Source organism: Pipistrellus kuhlii, unplaced genomic scaffold (assembly GCF_014108245.1).
Source record: "Pipistrellus kuhlii isolate mPipKuh1 unplaced genomic scaffold, mPipKuh1.p scaffold_m20_p_17, whole genome shotgun sequence".
Lineage (NCBI taxonomy): Eukaryota > Metazoa > Chordata > Mammalia > Chiroptera > Vespertilionidae > Pipistrellus > Pipistrellus kuhlii.
The window spans coordinates 4901129-4916238 of NW_023425482.1; the positions used below are offsets into that span (position 1 = coordinate 4901129).

The 15110-nt window shown below is 58.0% G+C and overlaps 1 protein-coding gene and 1 long non-coding RNA gene across 8 annotated transcripts in view; both read right to left on the reverse strand.

The window, feature by feature from the left end:
* Positions 1–886: 886 nt before the first annotated feature.
* The window catches only part of ZFPM1 (zinc finger protein, FOG family member 1), a 70893-nt gene continuing 56669 nt past the window's right edge, over positions 887–15110 (reverse strand). For 4 of the 7 annotated variants that reach the window (XM_045582608.1, XM_036440240.2, XM_036440236.2 and 1 more), the window contains 6 exons: positions 8932–9034; positions 6976–7185; positions 3594–3827; positions 3267–3362; positions 3028–3174; positions 887–2892 (listed from right to left, as the gene is read on the reverse strand). In XM_045582608.1, coding sequence (XP_045438564.1) covers positions 1100–2892; positions 3028–3174; positions 3267–3362; positions 3594–3827; positions 6976–7185; positions 8932–9034 — 2583 coding nt within the window. In that variant the 3' untranslated portion in view covers positions 887–1099. The remainder of the gene's footprint in view (positions 2893–3027; positions 3175–3266; positions 3363–3593; positions 3828–6975; positions 7186–8931; positions 9035–15110) is intronic. The other 3 variants (XM_036440237.2, XM_036440239.2, XM_036440241.2) reach the window with 3 other exon arrangements.
* Positions 9415–10018, reverse strand: LOC123652473. The gene is made up of 2 exons (XR_006741836.1): positions 9937–10018; positions 9415–9728 (listed from the first exon to the last, which is right to left on the reverse strand). It is a non-coding gene; the product is annotated as an uncharacterized LOC123652473 (long non-coding RNA).

Consider the following 15110-nt stretch of genomic DNA (forward strand, 5'->3'; position numbering starts at 1 on the left):
TTTATCCACTGTAGACTGCTTAGTGAAACTGTGTTTGTTACTTCAAGCAAAGTTGGGAAAGGCCGATGGTGTGTTATCTAGCAGGGACACCAGGCTGGAAGGTGGCTCAGTTACCCTGATGCCAAATGGCAAGGGCATGGCTAGACTCTGCTTGGGTTGGCTAACACTGTCCAGTCCAGCCATGGCACAAGCAACCCCCAATGAACCAGAACAGACTGAGGCGGGGTACCCCTGTTCCTTATCCCCCCTACAGCCACCACAGGTGCCATGCTACATACACCTAGTTCAGGATTTGGTCCGCCTGGTCCCAGGGGTCATGGTGTCCTCTCCCCTGTCCACCTTCTTCTTTGGTGACTATTCACTGCCCCATCTCTCCCACCAGCGTTGCTAACAACAGGGCCTCATGCTCCCCAAGATGCTCCCATCCCTCGAACCTTGGTGGCCTGTGACTAGATGGCTGACACCCAGGTCCCTGGAACCAAGCAGGGTGGGAAGACTATCAGCTGGGTAGAATTAAGGCTCCCCTTTTTTGTGTGTGTCTGGTGTTCAAAACAGAGCTTCTGGTTAGATCCTGTGGGGGAGGGGATGGGCCAGCAGTGGGCCTATCAGTTCCAGTAATTCCTGTGCCCCAAGTGAGTACAGAGCTGGCAGGGCAGCAATTCTGTATGTGTGGTTGCATCAGACTGACCTGGAGCTTGGTCCAGCTCTTAGGACCATTAACATGTTTCTGGCAGGGGGCCTGGTCACTCCAGACTGCAGTGGCCTGTGTGCAGGCTGGACGTGGTGGTGGTGGGCCTCTAGGTGCTTGGATAACAGTGCCTAAAATGCTGGTCAGTGTGGACCCCACCCTGCAGGGCCCTCTGCTTAGAGAATTAGGCTGCTAATCAACTGAACTTCTTTATTAAGTGCCAAGGATCCAGGCGGGTGCTGCCACTGCAGTTCCCTCTGCTGAGGCCTGTGCTTGGTGCGTTTCCCAGGAGCCGGAGCAGCCTGGGACCTGGGGATGATTCCGTCTTTATGCACGGCAGGCTGGCAGGCCCTGGCTCCTGGGGAGCAGCGGGCGTGAGAAGCGATTTCCAGTTTGTAGTGTGGCCACCGGTCACTTCACGTGCTCGGCGGCATGCGAGGAACAGTAATACTTCTTGTGGGCGATGAAGGTGGACAGGCTGCTGAACTTGATGTTGCACAGGCGGCAGTACCTGTGGTTGCCGTTGGGCAGGGAGGTCGGCGTCCCCTTGCTGGGGGTCTGGACGCCTTTGTCCGAGTGGGAAGGAGGCGTCGGTGGGGCTGAGGGCGGGCCGGGCCGGGGACTGCCGTCTGCAGGGCCGGTGGGTGGCTCCTGGCCGTTAAGGCCATCGCGGGGGGCAGCGGGGGAGGGCGTCCGGGCCTCTGCGCCGGGGCCCGGGCCAGTCAGGGGCTTGCCCAGCAGCAGGCCGTGCGCCAGGCGCAAGTGCTCGACTAGGTCCCCATGAACCAGGCCGTTCGGGGGGCAGTAGGGGCACACGACGGCGGGATCCTCGGGGGCGCGCGGGCGCCGCGGCGCGGCGGGGCACGAGAACTTCTTGTGCGCCAGGTAGGCCTCGAGGCTGTGGAAGCTCACGCGGCAGGCCGTGCACTCATGGTAGTCGGCCAGGGCAGGCAGCACCGGCGCGGGGCCGGGCACGGGAGCGGCGGAGGTCTGGCGCCGCGGCTTTTTGCTCAGGTCGATGGGGCCCTCCGATAAGTCCGGCCCGCTTCCGCTTCCGGGCCGCGGCGACGGCGAAGCGGAAGTCTCTGGAGCCGGGGCGGCCGAGGGCTGGGCGGGGCCCGGCGCTGCAGGGGCGGGGCTGGCCGCCTGCAGCTCGTAGAGCTTCCGGCGCCTGCGCGTGCGTACGGGTGGCAGCGCCGGCGCGGGGATTCCGGGGTTTCCTGGGGGCGCGGCGGGAGCGGGCCGTCGCGGAGGCGGGTCGTGGCGCGAGGCGCAGTAATAGCGCTTGTGCACCATGTAGGTCTCGTGGCGGCTGAAGCGAATGTTGCAGGCCTCGCACAGCGTCCGTCGGGGGTCGTCGTCCTCGTCCGCCCCGCTGCCCGGGCTTGGGCTGCCCTCACTGCCCCGGCCGCCGCCGCCGGTCTCTGCCTCGGGCGTGGTCGCGCCCCCGGCCAGGTCCTCGCGTGCCCCGGGGCCTGGCGACGAACTTGGCTTGTCCGGCTCAGCAGGCGGCGGGGCGGGGGCCGCGCGCACCGGGGTGGGGGGCGCCTTGGGCCTGCGGGCGGGGGGCAGCACGTCGTCGGGCGCGCGGCGGCCAGAGCAGTAGAGGCGCTTGTGCACGTAGAAGTTGCTGACGTTGTTGAAGGTGATGTCGCACTCAAAGCAGGTAGCGCCTTTGGGGGTCCCCGCGAGCAGGCCGGCTGGCGCCCCCGCGCCCACCCCCACCTGCAGCCTGCTGTGCACCAGCTCGGACATCTTGGCCAGGATCTCCGAGGCTGGGGGCGCGGCGGGGAACTGTGGCAGGAAGAGCGCACCGGGGCCTGGGCTGGAGCCGGGTGTGGGGCTGGGCAGCTCAGCCTTGACCCGGACGGGAGCGGAGCTGGGTGGTGAGGGCGTCCGCGACGAAAGGGCTGGGGGCCCTGGCTCCTCCTCTGGCTCCTCGGCCGCCTCCACCTTGATGCTCCTGGGCGCTGTTGGGGGCTCGCTGCTGCCACCGTTCTGGGGGGCTGTTCTGGCCTCTCCATTGGTGGCCTCGTCCAGGGCTTTCCTGTCCAGTCCTGGTGATGAGGTGGACCCAAGGCCCAGGTCGGAGGAGGCCAGGGAGCCGTGGAGGGCTGTGAGCTGCTGGAAGCCGGGTAGACTGTCTGCAGGGAGACCCCAAAGGCCACACTTCAGGGCTGGAGCAGGACCTGCCTGGGCCAGACCTGAGGAAGGGGCAGGGTGGGAAGGGAGAGCTGGGCTGGGCAGAGGTGGTCAGGGGCCAAGACCGAATTGACCTCTGGCTCTGTCTCATGGGCTAGCCCTCTCCCCAGCCCTCAGAGGGGGCCCCCGAGCCTCACCTGGTGGGAGCTTGGCTGAGGGGTGCCCGACCCCTGGTGAGTAGATCTCAGCCTTGGAGCCTGGCTGGCAGACCATGTGGTTGGTTACTAGGTGGCTGTAGAGGATGTCCCTTGTGGTGGAGATGAAGCCACAGCTGTGGCAGACACCTGCAGATGGTCTGTGGTGTCAGGGCCCTGGAGCCAACAGATTCCACAGACTCCCCCTGACCTGCTTCCTGCCCCCTTCCCAGCCTGCTTACCGCTCTGTGTGTCTGTGTGCACCTTGAGGTGCCGCTCGCAGTTGGCCTTGGTGGTGAAGGCCGACAGGCAGATGAGACACACGAAGGGGCGCTCGCCTGGAACACAGGGCCGTGAGGGGCCGTGACTTGGGCTGTGTGTGGAGGGCTCTTCAAGCCTCCCAGGACCCCGGCCAGGGCCCAGCCCTGAGCTGACCAGCCAGCCACAGATGGGCTTCATGCCCCGGGAGCTGGGAGGCTAAGTGGTATGGTGGGAGGCCCACACAGGCGCCTCTGTCGCCTGGGCGCAGTGGGAACACGGGGGTTCTGGGGGGGGGCGTGGAGCCTCACCGCTGTGGCTGCGCATATGGATCTCCAGGGAGCTGGCACTGGGGCAGCTTTTGCGGCACTGAGGGAAGGGGCAGACACGCTCGTTGGGGTATGGCTCCTTGGGCTTCTCGTCAGCGGCGGCTGCGGCAGGGGAGCCGGCACTCTGGCGGCTGGCACAGTAGTACAGGAGGTGAGCTTGCAGGTTCCGCTCGCTGCGGTACCAGATGCCGCAGTCCTTGCAGGGGAAGACATCTTCTGTGGGGCAAGAGGTGGGTGAAGCCTGAGGGGACATTCCGGAAGCAAGAGGGGCAGCCTGGAACCCAGGGCCAGGCAGTGGACTCCGCAAAGTGAGGGCTCTGCCGTCTTTCTGCTTTAAGCAGTTGGTTTGTGACCTGGTCTTCCTCCTCCCATCACTGCTGCCCTTTCTTATCTGTCCTTTTATAACCTGGGTGCTCTCTCTATGGGTTTCCAGGCTGCGTTCCAACAGTGAGCCCCATAATGAGATGCTGTGGCTTCATGGGTGTTCATGGGAGGAGCATGGGCATGCTAGTGGACACCTGTAGGAGTGAGACTAGGGTCCAGGATGTGGTTGTGTCAGTTATTCAGTGGGGGTGACCATGTACAGGTGAGGAAGGAGGGCAAGTGTGTGCAGGTGCATTTGTGCTGGTAGGGGCTGTGAGGGATGGTGTGGACCCTGGTGCTGGTGGAGGATGAAACAGGTGTGTGCATGTGAACAGGTGTGTGTGTGGCCAGGCACATAGGGACCAGGTGCACGAATCCCCTGCACTGAGGCACCAGGATGAGAGTTGAATATGGTTCTGGGTGGTTTCTGGGGTAAGGGTGGGCAGTGAAGCCAGAAGCTGCAAGAAAGAGGAGCCCTTTCTGTCCCTGTGTTACACCCCCACACACACACACACACACAGGTGGATGAGTCCACATCCGTTACTGACTGAATGGTCACAGTTGAATCCACCAAATTTACCACAAATAAGCTGCCTCTGATTTTTCAGTTTATAAGAGTTTGGGTTGCAGGGATGATTTTTCCAGCAGGTGAAGATTTCTCTGATGGATGCTTCACCCGTTCTCTGGTTCTCAGTGTGTTTTTATAGAGGAATTTAAAGGAATGTTCTGTTTGTCTGCCCCTGCTGTGGCCAGCTGCCTCTTGGCTGAAGATGGTCAGGAGAGGGCTTGTTCTGCACCTTGATTTAGAGGAGGGATGAGGGTCCTGGGCTTCCTTATCACCTGGTTTCTGCTTCTGCAGGTTAGGATGTGTTTCTCAGCCTGGCTTCTCTGATGTTTGTCCTGGGCCCATAACTATTGCACAGGGGCTCCTCCTCCACCCAGGAGGCTGCCAGGTTTCTCATTTTCCCACTTCTCTTGAGGAATTTAGTATCTGTCTGGATGAGGTGGTCACCCTTGTGCCCCCTACCTGCAGTTTTCTGGTTGTTCCCTTCCTACTGTGTTTACTCTGCTTTTCAAGTTCCCTTTTATTTGGGGGCCAAGGCAGCTCTGTTCTGTATCAGCTGAGGCTTTGAACTGAGATGGGAACCTGAGGCCACCAGTGTTTAAAAATGTATTTGCAAGGTCAGTGCTGGAGACTGTGCTGCTGGCCTCAGAGTCAAGAGGGGGGTCAGAGTGTTGGAAGCCAGTTTAAGCCACAGCCACAGCAACCCAGGGCTGACCACAGTGGCTGACCAATGGTATAGTCCTGGTGGGCACAGCCCAAGTAACTTACACAAACACCTCCAGGCTGGTATTGCCGTTATTCCCACTTATTAGGTGAGGAAACTTCCCAGAGTGGTGGAGTCTCAAGAATTAAACTGGGGCCCTGGCCAGCTCAGTTGGTTAGAGCCATAAGCCAGTGTTGTGGGTTCAGTCCCTGGTCAGTGGACACACAAAAGTTAACCAATGAATGCATAAATAAGTGGAACAATAAATCTATTCTCTCTCCCTCTTCCTCTCTCTTGAAATCAATAATTAAAAAAACAACAACACACACACACAAAAACTAAACTGGGACACAGCAGACACTCTCCCTCCAACTCTAGTGTCCACAGGCCCTGTCTCTCCCTGGGAGTCTCCTCCTGCCCCAGGGCTCCCCAGGGAGAGCTCTGACTGTGCCCTGAGCCCCACCACATGTTTCCCAGCCACCTAGGGGTCAGGATGCTCAGCAGAGCTCTCCTCACTGACTCCCCTGCCAGCAGTGGTACAGACCCACATCCACCTAGCCAGCCACATCGAAGAAGTTCCTGGCCTCTTGATTGCTGCCGCCGCCATCTCCTCACCCACCCAACTGTGGGCTCCAGTGTCCCATCAGGCTATACCTTAGCTGCATCCACTTGCATCAAATGACCTTTGACTTGCTCAAAAGCTTCCTCTTACAATTTTGCAACCCCACAGTTACCACCCAGCAGCCAGGGTGATTTTAAAACCAGATTGGATCACACCCTTTGCTGGTTAAAGCCTCTAGTGACCTCTCATTGTTCAGAGAAAAATCCCATTCTTGCCTGGAACTACCCTCAGAGATTTGCCCAATTTGCGCTTGGTGCACTGCTAGGCTCCAACCACAGTGACCACCTCCTGGGCCTTGGTGGGGGACCGCTCAGCTGCTCTTCCCTGGCATGCAGGTCCAAAGCTAACTGTTCTCATGTCTGAGCAACTTTCCCAGGCACCCCAATAAAGTAGCCCTGCTACTGTCTGACCATGTCATTGCTTTCCTTCCTGGGATGAACCCTCTACCGCTGCCACCACCTCCAAGTAAGGCCACCTCTCTGGTGTATGGGTCCTTTCAGGGCTGGCCAGAATCCTACCTCGGTGATGCTGGTGCCTCCACTGCTTGGCTCAGTGTGGATATTAAACAAGTATTTGCTGAATGTGTGAAACCTACTTAATTCTCACAACAACTCTCTGAGGCTTAGTGTGTGCTGAGAAGTGGGGGCAGTACCAGGGTTTAGTGGGCAGGGCCAGGGGTGACCCATATGCCAGCAGAGGCTGAGAAACAGAAACCTGCTCTGCTCCAAAGAGGGAGGCATGGGCTCAGGTTTGGGCTTGTTTCCTGGGCCCTTCTCAGCGTGTGACCTGGGCCCTGAGGACCCTGCTGCCTCTGCCCTGGCTAAGTGCACACTGCTGCCCCGTCTCCCTGCAGCCTGCTCAGGGCTGCCCGGTCACTATTCGTGAGCCAACCTTGTTCTCATGAGCTGGCTGCAGCCTGGAGCCCCTCTCCCTCCTGGAACCTCTTTCAAGCTCCCCGTGCATGTCTACTGCAGCACACTTCCTCCTCTGCTCAGAGCCAGTGGTCACAGATCTTGTAGATCTTGAGCTCCTCAGTACCACCTGCAGTCCTGCGCCTGGGGACTGTGCTGGTCCTCCCATGCACCTGGGGTGGCCCGAGGGTGGTACTCACTGTTGATGACTGCTGTGGCCAGGATGGATGCCATGCCGGCTTGCTGGGGCAGGAGCTGGATGTCAGTGTGTGAGGGAGCCAGGCACTCAGGCTCTGCAGGCTCCTTCTTCACAGGGTGGTTAGGGGTGCTGTGAGGCTCGGCTGTGAGGAGCACGCTCAGCAGTCCCCCTGCTGGCACCGGCTTGGTGAGCCTGCACCAGAGGGCTCCATCTGCAGGGGTAAGGGCACAGTGATGGGAGGACCAGCAGCTCCAGGCCCACCTCTGCAAAGACTCCCCTCTTATCTTCCCGAGCCCCTCATCTTAGAGACCAGAGTTTTGAAGCCCAGGATGGGGTATGGAGCCAAGGCCACAATTAGGGAGTGACCAGGCCTGGTGCACAGCTGTGGTTGGTTGGTTTCCACAAGTTGCACCTGTGGGGCAGATGGGTGGTCCCCCAGGCCTACCCAAGCCTTCCTTGGGCTTTCTTGCCCTTCTCTGAGCCCACTGAGTGGAACTTGAGGGTGCCAGCAGAGCTTGTCTATTTTCCAGGAGAGGGGTGGCATGTAGGACAGGTGGCAGAGCGCCTGGTAGCCACTGGGCCAGGCTCTGGACTGGCAAGCCTGCTCCATTCAACTCTGCTGGTGCACTGTTCTCAAGGTGCCCTGCAGGGGGCAGTCTTATCCAACAGGACCCTGGCGAGCTGCCTGATAATCTACCCCCAGTGCCCAGCACAAGGCTACTAGCTACAAGGACCCTTGTCCTGCCTGGACAGACACAGGTGGCCGGATTCCTGCTGACCAGGCTAAGAAGGGTGGGCCAAGCAGTGCTAACTGACCCACGTCCTGGCTGGGTGTATAGTCTCAATGCTGACTACTTACTACCAAGACCCAGCTCTCTCCTCTAGCTGCTTTCTGGGTCCTTAAGAGTACTCCTTGGTGGGGAGGAGGGGCCAGGGTTCTCTCCCCCCTGTGGATGGGGAAACAGGTGAAGTGTTGGGACCAGGTGTATGGTTGACTGCAGGGCAGGGTGGAAAGCTCAGGTCCCCAAATGCTGAGCCCAGCATTCGTTCTGTACCCCTGCCAGGCCCTGGCAGCCCCCAGGTGGGTAGGGGCTGGGCTGAGGAGCTGGTCACAGGACTGTTCCTTATCTCCAATGGCCTTTGGCTCTGTCTGGAAATCAAAGCCACCCTCAGGATGGAGCTCTGCCTCCACTGGGTGTTAGCCAAATGTGCTGTGTGCTCAGGAGGTGGTGGTGAGGGTGACAACCCCCAGAACATTTTAGCAAAACAGGGAATGAGGTATGTTTCCTGTAGTCAGTAGATGCACAGCCCTCCTGGCTGGTCACGTGGCAAACAGCCTTTGCTGTCTGTAGAAGTCATGAGTATGTCTCCACATTCTCCCCTGGGACCTGAGCCTTGTCTGCAATGGGGTGGGGGGCAGGGTCCACACCACCCTGACCCTCACACACTGGAAGCCAGGCCACACTTCCCTCAGGAATAAGACCAATTGGGGCAGGCAGGGCTGTGGTGATGGAGATGGTAGCCCCTGCATATGCTTGGCTTGAACTCTGAATTGAGAAGGTGAGGGGGACAAGGACCCCCATCTTGTTCTCCCTCCTCCCCACCCAGGCTCTGGCTCCAGGGACCCTCCCTCTAGAAGGTGCAGGGAGGCAGGAGTGGCCAAAATGCACAGGCAGGTCCAGTTGGCACCTGTTGCTGGGTCCTGGCCTCCCTGGCCTGGGCTCTTCCGTTGCCCTGGAGGTATCCCCGAGGTCCTGAAAGCGTCCTGGCTTCCTGAGACCCTGCTCCCCCATCACACAGACATCTGTGCGACCCCTGATGGGTATGAATTGGTGCTAGGGGTGTGGTGGCCAGTCCCTTGGCCCGGCTCAGAGCAGGCTGATTTCCCTTTAAGAGCCGGGCCTGGGAGAGGACTTCCACCTTCCGGAAGGCAGAGAGGGAGGCGCCAGATACCAACCCTTCCTGTGGATCTCCACATTGGCCTCAGCCTCCGTCAGGGCCAGGGGCAGTGTCCTCAGCCAGCAGGCTTCGTCCTCCAGCAGCAGGGTCAGGGCCGGGCTCTGGGGGGCAGAAAGGAGGGGTCAGCAAGGACAGAGCAGGGGAAGAGCCCAGCTAGGGGTTCTCCATGGGGCACATGCGGGAAAGCCCAAGAGACTACCTGGTAGGATGGCTGGACCAGGCTGTGGGCCTATTTCTTGTCAAATGCTGTGCTAGTGACACCTCTCAGAGCTCGGGAGCTGGGTTCTCCAGGAAACTGAGGTCCAGAGAGATCAAGTAACATCCAAGGTCACATAGGCAGCCAGTGACAGGGAATTCACACACAGACCTGTGTTCTCTCCTCATCCCCTCTATCCCCATTTTAGCAGGCTGCTGGGTGCTTTCGTAAAAACCACAGGGTGCATGGGGCTGCACCAGCACGGGCTCCTCCCACTTGGGCCCCCAGTATCCGGAAGGAAAGAGCTCTGGATTAGGCTCAAGGCTGCTGTCCGCTGGGCTTCGGAGGGGGTGGCCTGATTTCCGGAGCCGAGCTAAGCAGAGGAAACACGTGTCCCCTGTCCCAGTGCAGCCTGTGTCTGGCAACGGCTGGCCGGGCATCGGCCTGCAGCCCCGCTCTGTGGCCCAGCTCTTGGTTATACATGGGGTTGTGGTGCAGACCCATGGCTGGCTGGTGAGCAGGGCAGGAACGTGGCCCTTTTTGCCTGAAGAAGTGGGTGTGAGCCGAAACCGGTGTGGCTCAGTGGATAGAGCGTCAGCCTGCAGACTGGAGGGTCCCAGGTTCGATTGCAGTCACATGTACATTGGTTGCGGGCACATCCCTGGTGGGGGGTGTGCAGGAGGCAGCTGGTCGATGTTTCTCATCGACATTTCTAGCTCTCTATTCCTCTCCCTTCCTCTCTGTGGAAAATCAATAATATATATAAAAGAAGTGGGTATGAGCCTTGACTGGTTTTGCTCAGTGGACAGTGTCGGCCTGCAGACTGAAAGGTCCCAGATTTGATTCCGGTCAAGTGCATATACCTTGGTTTCAGGCACATCCCCAGTAGATGTGTAGATTGATGTTTCTCTCTTACTGATGTTTCTAACCATCTCTCTCCCTCTCTCTAAAAGATCAATAAAATAAAATTAACAACAAAAAAAGAAGTGGGTGTGACTGCTGCTGCCCTTGGGCCCCAGTTCTGGGATCCTCTTCCTGGAGGTCCCTAAGCTTAGCAAATGAGTCCCACATGGAAAGTTACGGCACCCGAAAACATTTAGGTACTTTTTGTTTTATGCAAATAAATGCCTTTTACTTAGAAACTGAGCATCAGGACTTTTAAGAATCAGTGTCTCTTGCTGTCACCTGAAAATGCTACCACCGAGAGGGTAGTGATTTCATGCACATGGCAGTTGGTGGGATGCTGTGGGATGCCCAGGGCAGGACATGGTGGGTGGGATGTCCTCTGATGGGTTCCGGACACCTCCATGCCAGGTCTGAGCCCACACCACTCTCCTGGGCTTTGGCTATGGGGACCCCAGGGGCTCCGGAGCTGGGCATTGGTATCCAGTCCAGGCCTGACCTTCCCACTGTGACCTTGGGCAGGGCATCGCCCTTTGACTACCTCTGCATCTTGTCCCCAACCTGTGGCAGACTCAGGGACCCTGTGAGATCAGGCCAGTATGCCAGCACGCCCGGTAAGAACTCCCAGCCAGGTCAGAACACCTGCATGGAACAGGTGAGCAGAGAATACCTGTCCCAGCACCATGAAGCCCTCCCTGGGCCTTGGCCCCTCTCTGCAAATGGATGATTCCCCTCCTGATTGGAACTGTGGCCTGAGCCTGCTTGCTCATTCTGGACCCATCCTTGCCCTGCCACCTGCTTGCAGGGCATGTTGCATCTGTGGCTCAGTTTCCCCTCAGGCATTGGGAAGAAGCAATCTGTGTGAAGCCCTCCTTTGGAGTAGAGCCTGTCTGGTAAGTGACCAGCACATGGCAAACAAGCCCCTCCACTATCACCCTTGCTTTTGCATTCCTTTTGGCCAATAGGACACACCAACTAGCCGTTGTGACTCTGGGGCCAAGAGGCTGGTGTCCACTGGGGATTTGTTTTATACAAATAAATGCCTTTGCTAAATAAATGCAATTGCTAAATGGCAACTTGGGGTGGACATCTCCACCAATGAGACTGCTTTCAGGCAGGCTGTGGCAGGCAGCTGCCTCCTTTTGACACCTGGTGATTCTGACACTGCAGAGCAGGGGTGGGAGTTGGGCACCAGCTAGGGGTTCCTGCTGGCTGGGAGGTCTGCTGAGGCTACAGCAGGGGGTCAGGCCTAGGGCACAGTAGAATGGAAGGGGGTTGCTGGCACAGTGGTGGGTGAACCAGCAGCAAGGAAGGCTGGGTCTCCTTGAGTCTCTAATGAATATTAATGAGTAGAGGAGGGTGAAAAAAAATTAATCTGCCTGATCCTCCGATGGGTGCTGCGGTAACGATATGAAATCTAATTATTCGTCCCAATATTTCTAAACCCTCACACTGAGACTGACAGCCTCCCGGTTGGTTTAATGCTTATCACTCTCAGGAGCGCGTGTTCGCAGCATGATAAAAGCCCTCGCGCTCAGCTTTGCTGACGCTGCAGAACCCCTAATTTTCCATGTACATTCTAAGCTGAGGGACGGATGGCAGTGGCGCCATGTCCCCAGCCAGCTTTGTGCCTTCTGCCCAGAGCAGCCCATCTCTGTGTCCCAGTGGGTACTGAGCACCTGCGCTTGGTCGCTGCCCTGGGTGACAGCCCCTGACTGTGAGGGGGTTGTGGGGGGATGCAGGGGCCTCAAGGGGGCTCTGTCCTGTACCCTACACCCACTTCCCAAGAGGAGATGGGTCAGGAGATCCAGAGCTTTATGACTGACTTTCACCCCCACATTCCCTCAGCCCTTATTAACACCAAGGTGGGCTGGGCACCTATTTAAACAGGGAAGGCTGAAAAAGGGGGGGAGGGGCGCACAACCACCTGAGTGGGGGCACATGCCTGCACTTGGCTCCTAGGGGTGCAGGGACCCCTGGCTCTTGGAGAGTGCAGCATGGCCTTGCCCAGCCTGCCCTCACCCCACCCGCCAGTCAGCCCCTAGGCCTGTGCCAGGCAGCTGGACCCCCACGTCTGCTGGCTGCAGCCTGAGGGCCACCTCCCTGCCTCCGGGAGCATGCTGAGCCCAGGGCCAGGGGCAAATTTCACTCCACTTCCCCTGTGGAGGGGCCGACATAACACAGGGCTGCCCCTTTCTTTTCTTTTTTCTTTTTCCTACTATATTCTCCCCGATTGGAGCAGCCTTGGAACAGAAGCCCTTTTCTTTTCTTTCTTTCTTTTTTTTAATGTATTTTATTGTTTGTACAGAGAGGAAGGGAGAGAGATAGAGAGTTAGAAACATCGATGAGAGAGTCATCGATCAGCTGCCTCTTGCAACTACCCCCCCCCCCCCGCCCCCACTGGGGATATGCCCGCAACCAAGGTACATGCCCTTGACCGGATCGAACCTGGGACCCCTCAGTCCCCAAGCCGACGCTCTATCCATTGAGCCAAACCAGTTTCGGCCAGAAGCCCTTTTCTCTGGTGATGAAGGCTCTGGGCAGAGACAGGCCCCCTTCTTAGCCCGCCTTGCCCTGGGCAGGGGGAGCCAGCTTGGGGGGACTATTCACAACTTCCCCCTGGTCCTCCAGCCAAAACTAACAGAGTTGTGTGTACCGCCAGCTGCTTCTCCTCATGGGTGCCCCCAGGCTGGGTGCCCAGTCTGGGTCTAGCTCGCTCTCAGCCCTGTCAGGATCCAGGGAGAAGCCCTGCCTGCCATGCCTACAGCCCCACAGGGCTGCCCCTGTCCCTCCCTCCTGGCTCTAGGGCGGCCCCACCCAGCCCCAGGATAACGGGCGGCCACTTTAAATTCTCTGGGTGCATCTGAGAACACTCCTTGTTTCCCCAACAAAGAGGTCAGTGTCTGGATTCTGTGCCCACCGATAACCATCAGAAACCCTATCTCTGCCGCATCCGCTGTGACAACTTTATCTGAGGCTGTTCCCAAACCTTGCAGTGCTTCTCATGAAGCTGCACGGAGGGCGAGGTGGGGGCCCTGTCCTGGGGGCGGGTGGTCTGGCACAGGGAGCAGACAGCCCTGAGAAGGTCAGCAGGGCCACTGGCCCTCCCCCAGGTTATCACAGGTAGGTTCCTGAGAGGGCAGAACTGGGGCAGGCCAGGGTGGGCTGACTGGGCCCTCCCAGCTCAGTCCTCAGTCCTTCAGCCCATCCTGAGAAGCCCCGCCCACGTCCCCAGCTCACCTGGCCAGAGGCAATGGCCTTTCAGTCCTCAGGCCCCTTTGTCTCCCTAGATCCTGTGAAGAACCCATTTCACAGGAGAGGAGACTAAGGCCCACAGAGGCTAATGGCACCCAAGGCTATGGGAGGGGCGGTGGTGGTGGTGGCTTCTGTACATAGAATTATAACCCAGGTATGCATGGTCTCCAATGAATCACTGCAGCTTTTTCATTCATTCATTCATTCATTCATTCACTCATTCAGCAACTAGTCCCAAATGTATGAGGGCATGCTCTGTGCCAGGTGCATGGGCACCATGAACAGAACACGCGGTCCCCGATGTCTCAGCACGATGCTGGAGTGGAAAGGCCAGCAAGAAAGAAGCCGTGGAGGCTGGAAGGGAAAGTGCTGGAGAAACAGGACAAGCCTGGGAAGGGCTGAGGCCTGGTGGGGGCAGGAGCTGGGTATGGGCAGCTGTAGCCAGGACAGTGGGTGAGGCCCGGAGGGGTGAGGAGGAGCACTGTGTGGGTATCAGTGGGAATGGGACTTGGAAGAGGCAGACAATAGGGGATGGGACAATAGTCTTTCTGGTGTGGTGGAGGGGTCCTGGGTCTTTGACACCAGCTGAATCCTCCTCCTGGATCCCCTGAAGGCCAGTCTGGGTTGACTCTGTAGCTGGAGCCCCTTCTTTTTTAAAAAAAATTAAAAAAAAAAAAAATATATCTATATATATATATATATATATATATATATATATATATATATATATATTTTTTTTTTTTTTACAGAGAGGGAGAGGGATAGAGAGTCAGAAACATCAATGAAAGAGAAACCTTGATCAGCTGCCTCCTGAATACCTCCTACTGGGGATGTGCCCGCAACCAAGGTACATGTCCTGGATCCTTCAGTCCGCAAGCTGACGCTCCATCCACTGAGCCAAACCGGTTAGGGCCTGATCCCCTTCTTGCTGATAGCACCTCCCATACCCTGTGGCACTTTCCCAGCTCCCACAGCTGCAGGTAGGGAACTGAGGCATGGAGGGAAGGGTGCCAGGGACTCAGGAAGGTTAGCAGTAGGTCTCCTGTCTGGAGCTTGTCTCCAGGACACCCCACAATGCCCCCTTCCCTACCCTGGTGTTCCAGCCAAGCCCAGACCAGAGCATTCCCTCGGGGCTGTCCCATGCGGAGCCAGGGGCCAACCTGGCTGGGCCCTCGCTCTGCTGGCTGTTGGCTCCGTGGAGCCAGCTGAATGTGGCCCCCAAGGATATGTCCACTCAGAGCCTGATATGACCTTGTTTGGAAAGAGGGTCTTTGCAGATGTGATTGAATTAAGGATAGCCCAGGTGAAATCATCCTGGATTATCCATGTGGATCTTAAATCCAAAGACAAAGGAAGGAGAAGAGGCAGAGGTGGGACTGATACATCTCTAAGCTGAGGAGCCCCAAGGATCACCAGCAGCTGAGGAGAGGCCTGGAATGCTTTCTTCCTCAGAGACTCCAGAAGAAACCAGCCCTGCCATCCCCTGGCCTCAGAACTAGGAGAGAATATAATTCTGCTTAAGACACCAGGCCGTGGCACTTCGTTACAGCAGCCACAGGAAACCCTTGCATTTTGGGGCCCCCTCTTGAACTCAGTTTCCCCACCTGTACAATAGGGTTAGTCGGAGCAGCTGTCTCATGGCCAAGGTGAGTTAACAGTACCAGTAAAGCTCTAGTCCAGGACCTGACTATCATGGTCCTAGTGACCTGTTGGCACCCAGGTCTGGGCCAGGCTACCCCTCAGTAATGTGGGAAGGGGAAGGGAGCAGCAGAGCCACAGGGCATTTCCTGTGAGGTCCCATGGGCTGCTGGGTATACTGAACA